Here is a 13,873-nt window from a genome sequence, read left to right on the forward strand (position 1 = left end):
AGTTTAACTATTGGAGGTACTGGGACAACACAGTTCATAGATACCCTTGCAAGTATCCGACCCCAGTATTACTGAGAACACTATTTTGTATTGATGCAGTTGTTTTCATGTAAATGTAAAAATTTACCATTGTCATAATTTTATATAAATAATTATGTTCATTTAAAAAAAAATTTGTTGTCTGTAAAGTCGGTTTACAGACGAAAGTTTAACGTGACAACGTCATAACAAAACATTGATGAAATGATTGCATACATTTATGAATAAAATTGAATAATTTTTATTGAAATATCACTATTTTGTATGAATACAAAGAAGGAGTGAAATGAATTCTACAATTTAATTGATAAATTTACTTTTATATTGCACTCATTCATTCAAATATGTTTATTACTTTAACGAAGAGATTATTTTAAATATAACTTTTATACATGTTTGCTATTTAACTTCTTCCAATCTGTGTTATTCTGTTAAGGATAGGACGATGATAGGAAAAGTAGGAAACGAATGGGAGTGTTTCAAGTTTAATGTGCCTCGAAAAAGTCAAATCGATGGTTGTTCCAATCGAGTGGAAGAGAGATATATAGATGCAGTGGAAGCGTACAATGAGCGTAACAGGACACAGCATAACAGGACAATGTGCGTTACGGGACATTTTTTCGTGCGTGCAGCCGGCGTTCATCGATTTATTAGACGTTGTCACGTCAAAAATTAATAATTTACAGTGTGGTGCTTCTAGCGCGGTATCGCCTCTAAGCGCAAGGCTCTGAACTGGCGCGCCATCTTCTCGTCGTGCATAGGATAACTTTGAAATTTTAGCGGTGGCCGTAACATTATATTGAGGAATAATGAAGATAAATTTGTATCTCAAGTCCCTCGAGTCCCTTCATGAATCCTAACTATGTGTCTCATGCCTAGAACTTATTATGATAAACACAAGATTTAGCTACTTTCACTGTTTTAAAAATACAGTTTGAAAACTAAACACTGAAACAGAACTGCTCTGCCCACAGCGTAATCTTAAATGGTTTTCGAAAACAGATACCACTGTGATAACTTGGGTAGTTTTCGTATCATGGTTTCTTTTTTCATGTTCGATCGTAGGAAGTTGATTGTGTTCGTTTGTGTTGTACAGAAAATTGGTAAATTTTCATCGTTGGGTCAGTTTGTTTGTCGCTGGGTTGACCGAAGCTATGGTTTGCCTGTATTTGTTTTTCCTTGTCACAGCTGTCTCATTTGTTTTCAGTTTTCCTCTGTGCTGCAGTATTTTTCTGACCGAACTTCTTCCACGGAACTCTCTGTATTGTCAAAGCACTTAAAAAATAGACATTCAGCTTATTTTAGCTTGTTCTCTGCTTGTTTTAAGTTTTCATATTTGCTGTCTACTCTTGAGGTAACCAATCAGATGCGCACTTCCATGGAATTGTATTAAATAAAGCTTCTCAATTGCAAGGACTATTCAAGGAACGTTTCTAAAACAGATAACAGATAACATATAAGAAAACTAAACTCTGTTAAATCTTATTTAAATCCAAAACAAAACGATGAGAAAAATATTGAGTTTTGTAAACTAACTCTTCGCTCTGAGCCTTAGACTTGAGTTTATACCATTTCTTATGTACGGTACCCATGATTTTTTCTCTCTCTCTTTCTTACTATTGAAATGTAAAATTACTCTGTAATATTTAGTTTTTGTGGTTGTACAGTATATTTGTATATATGTATATATTTTTATTAATTGACTACCTCCATATGGGATCTACAGATCAAAAACTGAATAAATAAATAAATAAAATAAATGTATTTGAGACGTGTGGGACTTTATTGTGATTAATTTCAATGTACGGGTTATAATAATGGAGCGAAGGTGGAGCACTGGACTCGCCCTCCAGAAAGCACAGGTACCAATCCATGTCGCATTTCCATTTTATCTTGAAATTAAATTACCTAAGGTGTATGATTAATGACGTCGTCAAAGAGACGTCAGACCGAGACAAACAAAAAAAAAAATTTTTTTACGTGCTGCATCCGGACGTGGCGTCATAACTCCAAATGGCGGAATCCAAGATGGCGACAATTTCTACAAAACAAAATGGCGGAATAAAATATTGTGTAATCCAAGATGGTGTTCGGTTCAAGGTCCCCGTGTCACCGTAATAAAAAAGTACATCGTTCGTGAGTGGGGCACACGATTCCAAGAATGGCGGTCCTAACATCATGATTCAAGATGACGAAAAGATCTAAAAAAAAAAAAAAAAAAAATGGCAGAAATTTGTAAAAAAAAAAATAAAATGGCAGAATTCAGTAGGTGGATTACAAAATTACGGCTGGGATCAAGATGAAGTTCAAATGTGTCCTCTCCGGACGCTTACTGGAGGCTGGTAAATGAAGCGTTTAAGTCCTTTTGGGGACTTTTCAAACCATCGAAATTACTGTGGAATTAAAACTGAAAAAAAAAAAAAAAAATTCTCTTCAAACGGGAATTTTCCCCTTGAAATAGGGAAAATTTTTATGTAATTTTGAGGATTTTTTTAAAAGTAATATTTGAGGAATTATGTGGCATCTTTGACATCAAGATGGATGCCGTGACGTCACAATCCAATATGGCGCCCGGCACAACAGCACCACAACCATGAGCCAGCCGCAGGACGGACTGTTATTTACTACTGCTTATGATCATGGAACGAGGATGGCGCAGTGATTAACACCCTAATCTCACACCCCAGAGAGCCCGAATTCAAATCCATTTCGCTTTGCCATTGTTTCTGAAAAAAAAAATTGGTTGTCTGTAAAGTCGGTTTACGGACGATAGTTTAACGTGACAACGCCATAACAAAACATTGATGAAATGATTGCATTCTTTTATGAATAAAATTGAATCAATTTTATTGATTTATCACTATTTTGTATGGATGCAAAGAAGGAGTGAAATGAAATCTACAATTTAATTGATAAATTTACTTTTATTTGCACTCATTAATTCAAATATGTTTATTACTTTAACGAAGAGATTATTTTAACTATAACTTTTATACATGTTTGCTATTTAACTTCTTCCAATCTGTGTTATTCTGTTAAGGTAGGACGATGATAGGAAAAGAAGGAAACGAATGGGCGTAGCTGGCCCACCGGGCATAAAGAGGCCAAAAAAACATTCCAAACATCTGCGGATCATGTAACTAGTATTAAAGAGATCGATGATTCAATTACTATTAATACGAAACACACTTAAACTTCGCCTTTCTCTGTTTTTTTTTTTGGTAGCTTTTGTACGTGTAAATTTATATTTAACCTAATTTTAAATGTTGTGTATTACGTAGAGACAAGATTTTATGGTCTTTATTTTTTTTTTTTCAAACAGGATGTTTCTGTGTTATTGTTTTTCACTTTTTATGAACTCTGTTCATAGTGTTAGCACCATTTTCAACAAATACAACATTTATTTGCTCAATGAAACTTAATTTACAAAAACAGTGTCATTTTGACATGCATTTTTACAATATAATGATTCGTAATAAGCATGCCAAACTACTGGAAACAATGCAAGTACATGTGAGTTTGAAAACAGTACCAATTGTAAAAAAAAAATAGTTTCTAGTAACAGTTCCAATATGAAAAATAAATTTTTTTTCCATATCTAGTTAGTACTTACATTTGATTCAAATGAAATGCTAAATAATTTACATACGTAGCATTTGATGTATTAAAAGATTACGTTTATTTAATGAGTTGAGTTTTGATTAAATAGGTTGATTTTTTTCATCTTTTTTTGTTGCATTTCGGTGCTTTATAGTGTATTGGCATGCTTTTTGTTGTTATTTCGTCTTTATTGCAATTCACAATATAATATTGCCCCTAGTAATACGTTATCTTGTTTGGTTATTTATTTGGTGCTTTAAAAAATGCATCATTTAGCACGCATAAAGATTTTTTTGCATTTAATTTTTTCATTTTTTTTCTCCTAATCAAATTAAAATATTGAATGCAGCATAATATGACTTGTAGCACTCACACAGAAGCTTAATTTTGTGAAAGTTAAAGTGTAAGTGTGCTTGTGTGACTGATGCGTGGAAAAAAAAAAATAGCCAGTCATGGGGACTGTCAACAGAAGTGAAAACTTAAAACTTTGTTTTTAAATGTGTAATATGACATCATTTCTAAGCAATATGTACGTAAGAAATTGATTTTGGTATTATATCAGTACGATATCAGCATGATATAAATTTATCCTAACATAATTTATTAGTCACAACAGATGTCAGTGGTATGTAAAAATTACGTAAAAATTCATTACCTAGCTATGACTTACCAGTGATGTCAGACCTAGGTCATGTATTCACGTGGTCAAATAAACTTCACTTACCGCTACTACAGCATGTCGGTGATGCGATTTATATACAATGCATTAGTGTATATATGCGTATACATGTACGCAGGCCGCTGCGATTCGCCAGTCTGGCGCAACACGTCACTAGCATGTCGGTGGCGCGAACCCATAAATTTTTCCCCTACCAAAAATCGCTCAACGCGGCTAAAGAAGTTTTCAATCAAAAAAAAGGGAAAATGAAAACCATAACAACAATAAGTCCTCTTTGCCGAGGGAAATCCATGCGCAACGTATGGCCTCGAGGTACACACTAGCGATAGTGTGGGAGTGAAGCAGAGTTGGGCGAAGCCTGTTAACTAATGCGCTTTTAAACCGACGGAGGATAAACTAATGCGCTTTTAAACCGACGGGGGATAGTTTAACGCAACCAGGATTAAAACGTACGTGGTTCACAATGCGAAGCCCTGCGACCTGATTGGACAACAATGGCCGCGCTTTCGAGTGGGTTCATCCGAACAGTCACGAGAGTTGTTGTGCAGTTGGCTGTGCTGAACTATGATCTCCTTTCGCTCCTTGTCGGCTACGCAGTTACAAAACGGGATCTCTTCGAAATCACGGGTCAGTTAGTACCTTTGAAAAATTTTCGGGAACTTTCTCCAATAAAACGTTGACACAAAGGCAGGACATTTCACAAGAAACTTGGTCAAATGGGAATATACCATTGTAGGATTGATTTCTCTGAAATAATCTCGCAATGGAGAAGATTGATTAATTTTTTATGTGAACATCTTAGCTCTCTGTATACGACATCTGGTAGGAGTGATTTCGGCAATGGAATGGAAATGTGTAACTATATAGTAGTAGTAACTGTTCAATGAATTTTAAACAAGATGGGCAACATTTTAATAAAATCCCGTGTTGAAAATCAGGTCCAAACTCAGGTTTTTGTATTTTTCCAAGTCTGTTTTACTTTGGTTGGAGCCGTTTCATTATGTAGTTTGAAATTTCGATCTGAAAATCGAACGAATGCTGCTCCGGCAGCGAATTCTCGTGGCGGATGTCGAAACCACGGGTGATCGCGCCAAGAATTGTTCCATGCGACTTCCGTTCCATTCTAGAAATTACTCCTACCAAATGCCGTATAGCGAGAGCTACGATGTTAATTATCGAAAAACTTTAATTGTGGAACTTTTAAGATATCAAAGTGGTGTTACAGCAATATCAGCCTTGAAAGTATAAAAACATGTATTAACAAGACGTTATTCCAAAAATATATATTATGTAAAGTGAATCGCTTGTTCTCTGTTCTAAAAAAATATGCTACATAACTTTAAAAATTATTGAAAATTTACCACGAATATAAAAGTAGTAAGCCCGTACAACTTAGCACTCAAACATTTCTATCGGAAAGATATTTCAGTTCAGATTTCGATTAAATTTAACATTTTTGAACATCGAGGGAGTATATATACCGGACTATACATCTGTATGCATGCCTTTACCTAACTAATTTTTTTAAATTATATTTAAATAATTTTGATTACAATGCTTAATTAGGATGTAATATTTGATACCAGAACAATAATTCGTTACAATAAGATCAACATGTTCTTCAAAGTCGCGATTTCAAAGTCAAACTCTTGTACCAGTAATAGGTTCCAAAGTGACATTCAGAACATTATGTGCGTCTCGCCAGGTAGCAATCACATATGTCATCGACATAATAATCTCACTTACAAACGAGAACTTGAAAAAAAAACATGTCCTGGGAACAGCAATTTCATGAAAATGAGTTGTGCAATTATTTCGGATTCGAACCGTGTCTAATGACACCGAAAAAAGGAGCAATGTAATACTTTTCCAAGCAAGCGTAACACGACCGGGAGAAAAAAGAAGAAAGGATGCTGTTCTTACAAAAACCACAGCGCGACGTTTGTAAAAGAGCAGTTGGCGATATGTCTTTTCAGTTCGTGGCCGCAGGCTTGCTAGTGTCTATTCTGTTCTCGGTCATGTGTTTCCGCTGCAGTAAACGCTATCGCCTCCTGAGGAAGATCCCCGGACCCAGAGGTCTGCCGGTCTTGGGGAACATCGCGGAGGTTTTCACGGTCAGCCGCCGCTTGCTGGAACGTGGCAAGGAGATTCGGCAGGCACACGGACCCACATTCATCATGTGGCTCGGACCTTGCCCCATCGTGTTCGTGTGCGACCCCAGAGATCTCGAAGTGGTGCTGAACAAGAGCGCCACCCTCTCAAAACCTCGGCCCTACAAGAGCTTGGAGCTGCTCCTCGGCTACAGCCTGATAACTGCCAACAGGAGCGACTGGAAGAGGTACCACAGGATCATAACCCCAGCTTTTGGACTCCCGACTTTGAATAGCTTCATCCCGGCCTTCAGCAGGAAGAGCAAGATCCTGGTGGAAGCTCTGCGGGCCCACGGAGACGGTCAGTCATTCGACATGCTGGGCTTTATGATGATGTGCACTCTCGACATCGTGACAGAGACCAGCCTGGGAACGGACATGAATGTGCTGGAGGACAAGAGAGTCGACCTGGTGGAAGGCCTGAGGGTCGCAGAAGACGTGATCTACCACGCAGCGATCCAACCGTGGTGCTGGATACCTGCCCTGATGAAAATGACAAAATCTTACAAAGCAATGGCAGATGGCGTCAAAGTCCTTTGGGATTACACGAACGAGATCATCGCCCAAAAGTTGGAACACTTCGAGGATGCGAACGACCGTCGAATGTTTGAACAATCTCGGGGAGACTTCGTCGAACCCGCTGATGAAGAAAAGAAACGTCCGGGATTCTTGGAACACGTGATCTCCTGCATGAAGGCCGAGAAGATTTCGCTCAAGAAAATCGAGCTAAGAGATAACACCATGACGGTCATTGTGGGTGGAATGGGCACCGGAAGCATAGCAATGTCGATCGCCCTGATGCTGATGGGTTTGCATCAGGACGTGCAATCCAAGGTCGTGGACGAGCTGGAAACGATATTCGAAGAAGATACCGAAAGAGAGGTCACGTACGAAGATCTCAACCGCATGGTCTACCTCGAGCAAGTGATCAAAGAGACCTTGAGGCTGTACCCACCTTTGCCCGTCGTCGGCAGAGTGGTCGAAGAGGAGGTGCGAATCACAGGGTACACTCTGCCGGTGGGCACTATGGTCGGCATTCCGATTTTCTTCACGCATCGAGACCCGGGAATTTTCCCTGACCCCGAGAAGTTTGATCCCGACCGCTTCAGTCCGGAGAACAGTGCCCGACGACACCCGTACAGCTTCGTGCCTTTCCTGGGCGGTCGTCGTATGTGCATCGGCAAGAAGTACGCCTACATGCAGATGAAGACGATCCTCTCCACCGTCCTCCGTAGCTACCGGGTTCTTCCGTGTGCCCGCCGAGAAGAAATGGAGAAACTGCAGTTCAAAATGACTCTTAACCTGGTCAATGGCTACGATGTGAAACTTATTTCTAGAAAACGATAGGACCTGCATTGTGAAAGTGAAATTTATCCTTTGGGTAACTACAATACACTTGAAAACAATTTTATCCTCTTATCAAATGGACACAATTTTTAAATCTCATAATTGTATCAATGATTTCAGAATTTTACATAGGCCCTATATAATATGTATCAAATTAATATCATAACTGTGGATAGAGGTACAGGGTGAGTATAAACATAAATTTCAATTAACATATGTGTTCTTTTTACTCCTAGAACCATTTTATGAGCATGTAGATGTACCGGATCTCTGTTGTGTGGATCGCAATGTTTACACAACTAATCACGCGTGTGGTGTGATGTATTACGGGCACACGGTCGCCGAAATGACATTTGACCTAACAGATCCACTTCGTCTAGTTTTCCACGCAATGATTGTAGTATCAAAGATCGGAACATTTTTTTGTACATATGGTAACAAACATTTCTGCCTCCTCGGTATTCGTGCATTTGTACCCATGGTTATGACTTGAATTTTTTGGAACATTGCCATATGTTGCTATATACATACCGTAATGTTTATGCTTTATTTATTATGTAACATTTAAAAGTCATTTATATTAAAACTCAATACAAATTTCATCTTTCAATTTCACTTTATATAATAAATTATTTTTGAACCTAAAAGCATGATGATGGAAAATGTTATAAGTAAAATGTATGAAATAATGTGTTTAGTAGAAACTCTAGTCGTTAATTTCGTTTTGAATTGAAAAACCTCCGTACAGTAGAGCGGGTGACCATATGTCCTGCTTTTCGCAGGGCAGTCCTTTTAATTGAAAGTTTTAAAGGCCATACTCTCATAGTATTTATTTCTTTAGCTAAGTGTTTTGCTAAAAGTGCTCTTTTTTTTTTTACGCAAATCAACATTCGGTAATTTTTTGTGCGTAGTATCCTCGCAATATTGCATTTCTGAAGGTAAAAAAAAAGTACCTAGAGCAAAAAAGCCTAAGATTTATTTTTGTTTTTTACAGATGATGTCTCGGAAGTTATTTTTCCATTGTGTCAAAACATCGTATCTCACTCAAAAAATTTTTTTAATCACTAATCACAGCTTTATATGGCCAGTGCAAAATAAGTACAGTTACAATGTTAACTGTGTCTGTTGGAAAAATCCCCCTCCTCTCACCAAATTTGGAAGAATATAAAAACGAGTTCCTTCTTGCTGGGCACTCGCATAAGAGGTTGATAGAAAACACATTTAGACTGAAATAGCTGTTTTCTGCTTTTACGTAAAATTACCCAGTCGTAACTTATGCTGGTTTTGTTTTAAGGTACAGAAATAAGAACGTGGCAATAATAAGTAGTATTTCTTTTAAATCTACCTTTAAAAAAAATGCGTGGCTTTATGTCACATGAACATAGAGACCAGCGAAAAAGATATTATCTTTGAAACATTTGTGCAATGGGAGTGCATGACTTTATGTAAGCTTTTGACATACGCCATTGCTAAGCTTTTTATGTCTATAGAACAAAACTACAAAAAATTTTAAATTCTAAGTCCGGTATTTTTAATAGCTTTTCTGCAATGGTTCTTTCGTCAAAATATGTTTTTGACAAATGTTTTAGATAAAAATTATACCATTTACAAATAATTTGAAAGTGCGTCTGCTAAGGGAGTTATGAGATATATTTTTGTCCTCCAACCTTTTTTAGTTCCACCCTTTAAATTTATGGTTGATCGTATCAAAAATGTATTGAGACGAAAGTTTTCGGTATTACCCTTACGAGTTATAGTACCTTCAAACGGATGTGATATTCATCATCTTATGATAGTCATAGCGATTTTTCTGTTTTACACAAAACATTCCCCATGTATACCCCTTTGGTCGGATATTGACCATTAACGAACTGGACTTAAAGTTTCCATGATTATATTTTATGTTTCAGTTTGGAAGTGATTTGTAAATAATTACAGTATTTAACGTATTCCTAAAAATGTTTTTATATATCTTTATATATATATATTTCTTGTGTGCGTGTGTATGTCACTGAACTCCTCCTAGACGGCTGGACCGATTTTGATGAAATTTTGTGTGTGAGTTCACGGGGATTCGAGGATGGTTTAGATTCACAATTGGATATTTTATCTCGATTCTGAGTTAAGAAAAACTAAAAAAAACACGCTTTAAAAGCAAAAATTGCAACGCATTATTAGAAGCCATTAAGTTTTGCTATTGTAAGGAACTAAGTAGAGAGTAAGAAAAAAATAAAGATCCTGACAGTTTATAGCGTCGCCATATTTGTTTCAATTTTAAATACCCTTTTTGTATATTACAATTTAAATTGCAGAAAAAAAATCATGTTTCATAGCCACACAAATAGTGAGGATGGTTTAGATTCACAATTGGATATTTTATCTCGATTATGAGTTAATAAAAACTAAAAAAACACGCTTTAAAAGCAAAAATTGGAACGCATTATTAGAAGCCATTAAGTTTTGCTATTGTAAGGAACTAAGTAGAGAGTAAGAAAAAAATAAAGATCCTGACAGTTTATAGTATCGCCATATTTGTTTCAATTTTCAATACCCTTTTTGTATATTACAATTTAAATTGCAGAAAAAAATCATGTTTCATAGCCACACAAATAGTGAGTGTGTGTCATTTCTCTATGTCCACGAGGTCTCGCCGCGTCAATTTTCTCCTTGGGGCGAACCCGTCCGCTTAATTAAATAAACAGCTTTTATCGTTGAATGATTTAATGATTTATTTAATGAAAATATGCTCTCATAAAAAATTAGTTAGATAGACATTCAATAGCTGTCTTTCTCTCACTCTCTCTCTCTCTGAAATGTATGTAGTTTGCTCGCGGGTCAGTAATGTAGACAATCTTTACATTCTAGCTCGAGACGGAAAAAACAGTAAATGTGGTTTACAAAGACATTTTATGAAGTGTCTTCCCGTCATTACATTTGAAAGTAGAAACATATTTACTCAAAATTTAGGTAGTAACATATTTTTATTGCAAAGACTGAAATAGAGGTGAGAAAAATTATCATTTGTGAACATAAGAAAACTACTACAACTGTATCAACTGTTATGTTATAATGTTTAAATTTCTAAATGGTGCAAGATAATACAAAATTCCATGCGGAAAAAGTCGTGGGCAGCAGATACGTATAGTTATAGGTGTGGGGCTATGCATGCTGATTTTTCATATACTGCATGGATGCGAACATGTAAGAATAATCTATCTATCTTACTATAATAAAACAGTACTTTTTCTGTCTGTCTGTTTGTACGCGATTTTGATGAAATATGTGTGTGAGTTCACGGGGATTCGAGGATGGTTTAGATTCACAATTGGATATTTTATCTCGATTCTGAGTTAAGAAAAACTAAAAATACACGCTTTAAAAGCAAAAAAACTAAGCATTGTTGATAATTAGCCTCCATGGCAACGGGCTTTTGCATTGTTGTTGCCTTCTGCGTAACCATGGGAAAGGTTTTTGGTAACGGCAGTGGCGTGCCCAAGAGGAGGGGTATGTATAATGAGAAGATACAAAATGTCCAGCGTAGAAATACTTACCGCCATATCCATATCTCACAAAAAGTACATTTGGGAAGGACAATGTCTGTCGGGTCCGCTAGAAAGATATATAGAGAGATAGAGATATAAATAGAAAGATAGAGAGAGTTATAGAGATATACATAGAGAGATAGAGAATAAGAGAGATAAAGAGAGATGCTTACTATACGTTTAAAAAATTACAAAAAAAAAAATTGATTGAGGCATTGCAACGCATGCCGGGCATTATCTAGTATATATGTATATATATAAACTTTTGATTTGACGATGGTTTTGTGATCTATGGACCACGAAAAAAAAAAATGTGCATAACCTTTTCCGGAAGTCGCACCACGGTAAAGACTATAATATATAATTTTTCTTCGAAGTATACCTAAAAGATCTGCTCTATAGAAATAGGTACGAGATTCAAAATCTTTGGTATGCCACACCACAGAATATGTGGCTACTAAAATAAAGTGAATTGAGTTTCATTGGTTACTTTGCCTGATAACATCTTAACGCGCTAACTTCTCGCAATCTGTATAGCCATGTTAGTAATGCATTATGAAAGCTGCTATCCAGCGGTAGGGCCCAGGACTACTTACAAAAAAAATTGGTAGTCTGTAAAGTCGGTTTACGGACGATAGTTTAAAGTGACAACGTCATAACATAACATTGATGAAATGATTGCTTACTTTTATGAATAAAATTGAATCATTTTTATTGAATTATCACTATTTTGTATGGATACAAAGAAGGAGTGAAATGAAATCTACAATTTAATTGATAATTTTATTTTTATTTGCACTCATTAATTCAAATATGTTTATTACTTTAACGAAGGGATTATTTAAACTATAACTTTTATACAAGTTTGCTATTTAACTTCTTCCAATAGGGGAAAGGCACCTAAGAGTGCGCATCCCCTAAGAGTACGCATTGCTATTTTCTTACAGTTGGCAACATTGAAAAAAAAGTGTATAGCCTCAGATTGTTCGTTACTGTGTGACAAACGAGTGGCGTGAAACTTGCAGCTGCACAAGATTATTTGTAGATTTGAAAGGTGAGAGTTCATTTGTTGTTGTTTTCATGTAATATTTTTATCGGGTAACTTAAGCTATAGCAAGTAGGTAAACAGAGATGCGTTCATTATCTTTATATTACGTAGCAGCTTTGGTTTTCAGCATTCGTGTCGATAAAGCCATATTAGCTTTTACGGTATGTGCTGCTATCTGTCGACTCTTTTAGATACTTCGTGTTCATTCCCTAAGAGTGCGCACAAAGTTTGTCCACAAGAGTGCGCGCGCACTCTTTGGAGCACCTTGCGTACTCTTTGGGACAAGTTTATATTAATGCAAAAATGAACAATTTTAATCAAATAGGCCTATATTTGTTTCAGAATGTCATCTTCTTATAAGAGAAAATCGGAAAGAAAGTTAATATTTTCAGAAGAAAACTTAAATGAAGCAAGAAACAGAATACTAAATGGGGAAAGTCAACGAAAAGTTGCAAAGGATCTGGGCACAAAGGAATCTACGCTAAGGAAACGCCTAAAAGCAGTAAGTACTATTTAATTAGCAATAATTGTATTTATTATTTTGATAAATGTAACTTAAATGCATGAACTTATTCATGTTTCTTAGTCCGAGTCTTCATTAGAATTAGTAGTGAGTTGAAATCGGCCAAATTGAGACCAACCTAGTATAGGCCAATCAATAGCAATTACTTGACTTCCCATACATAATGTTCCAAAACAAAATTATTAATTACATTTTTTGTAAAAAATACACAAAATTTATATATATTTCATAAAATTGCTAAGTTACAATAAAGAAAATTTGAGATAATTTATTATTACCTGCTTTAGAATTTTTATAAATATAATAAACTTGCATTAATTTAATTCCTTGTCAGTTATCTAGGCTTACTTAACAAAATGTTAATTCATTTCCCATTATACAAAAATAAGGTTTGTTAAGCCTGCATAATTAAAGCAGTCGTTTGTATATTTAGTTATTATTTAGCGATTACTATTCGAAAACTGGCCATCGCTAGCTCAGAATTAATGATTTAGGCTAAATTCAGTCGATTTCGTCGTAAAGAAAAATAATGTACTGTGTCAGTTTAATGGATATTTTTGTGTTCTTGTTTGTGTGTCTCCTTACTCATTTCATTGCTGTTTCATCTACATAACATTCCATTCTTTGAAGCGCTGTTAGGGTAGATTGACCCACTAATATTTCCTTCCTTGCCTTTCCTAGCTGTCATTTATTTTCATTAGTAAGTAGATTCCTGATATCTTATCCTGAGTTGAGTTCGATGATTGTTTCAGGGATCCATACCAGTGTCACAAGGAAGATTGAAACGAGTTTTTACACCGGCTCAAGAGCAATAACTAGCAGACCACATAAGGGATTTGGACAGCCGATTCTATGGCATAGGGAGAAAGCAACTGATGAGTTTGGCTTTTGAGTATGCGACTCTAAACAATATTCCACACAGGTTCAACAATGTGACAAAGGCAG

The 13,873-nt window shown here is 36.0% G+C and overlaps 2 protein-coding genes across 2 annotated transcripts in view; both read left to right on the plus strand.

Annotated features, from left to right (window-relative positions):
* LOC134540837 (allatostatins) overlaps positions 1 to 13,873 on the plus strand; it is a 510,609-nt gene that overhangs the window by 115,535 nt on the left and 381,201 nt on the right. The window lies entirely within an intron of this gene.
* Positions 5,880 to 8,027, plus strand: LOC134540753 (cytochrome P450 4C1-like). Its single transcript, XM_063383651.1, has one exon. It carries the CDS (start codon positions 6,229 to 6,231, stop codon positions 7,813 to 7,815), a length of 1,587 nt encoding a protein of 528 aa, XP_063239721.1. The 5' UTR covers positions 5,880 to 6,228; the 3' UTR covers positions 7,816 to 8,027.

Source organism: Bacillus rossius, chromosome 17, assembly GCF_032445375.1.
Source record: "Bacillus rossius redtenbacheri isolate Brsri chromosome 17, Brsri_v3, whole genome shotgun sequence".
Classification (NCBI taxonomy): domain Eukaryota; kingdom Metazoa; phylum Arthropoda; class Insecta; order Phasmatodea; family Bacillidae; genus Bacillus; species Bacillus rossius.

Coding starts and splice junctions, on each gene's coding strand:
- LOC134540753 (XM_063383651.1), top strand. CDS start 6,229: ATGCTGTTCTTACAAAAACCACAGCGCGACGTTTGTAAAAGAGCAGTT.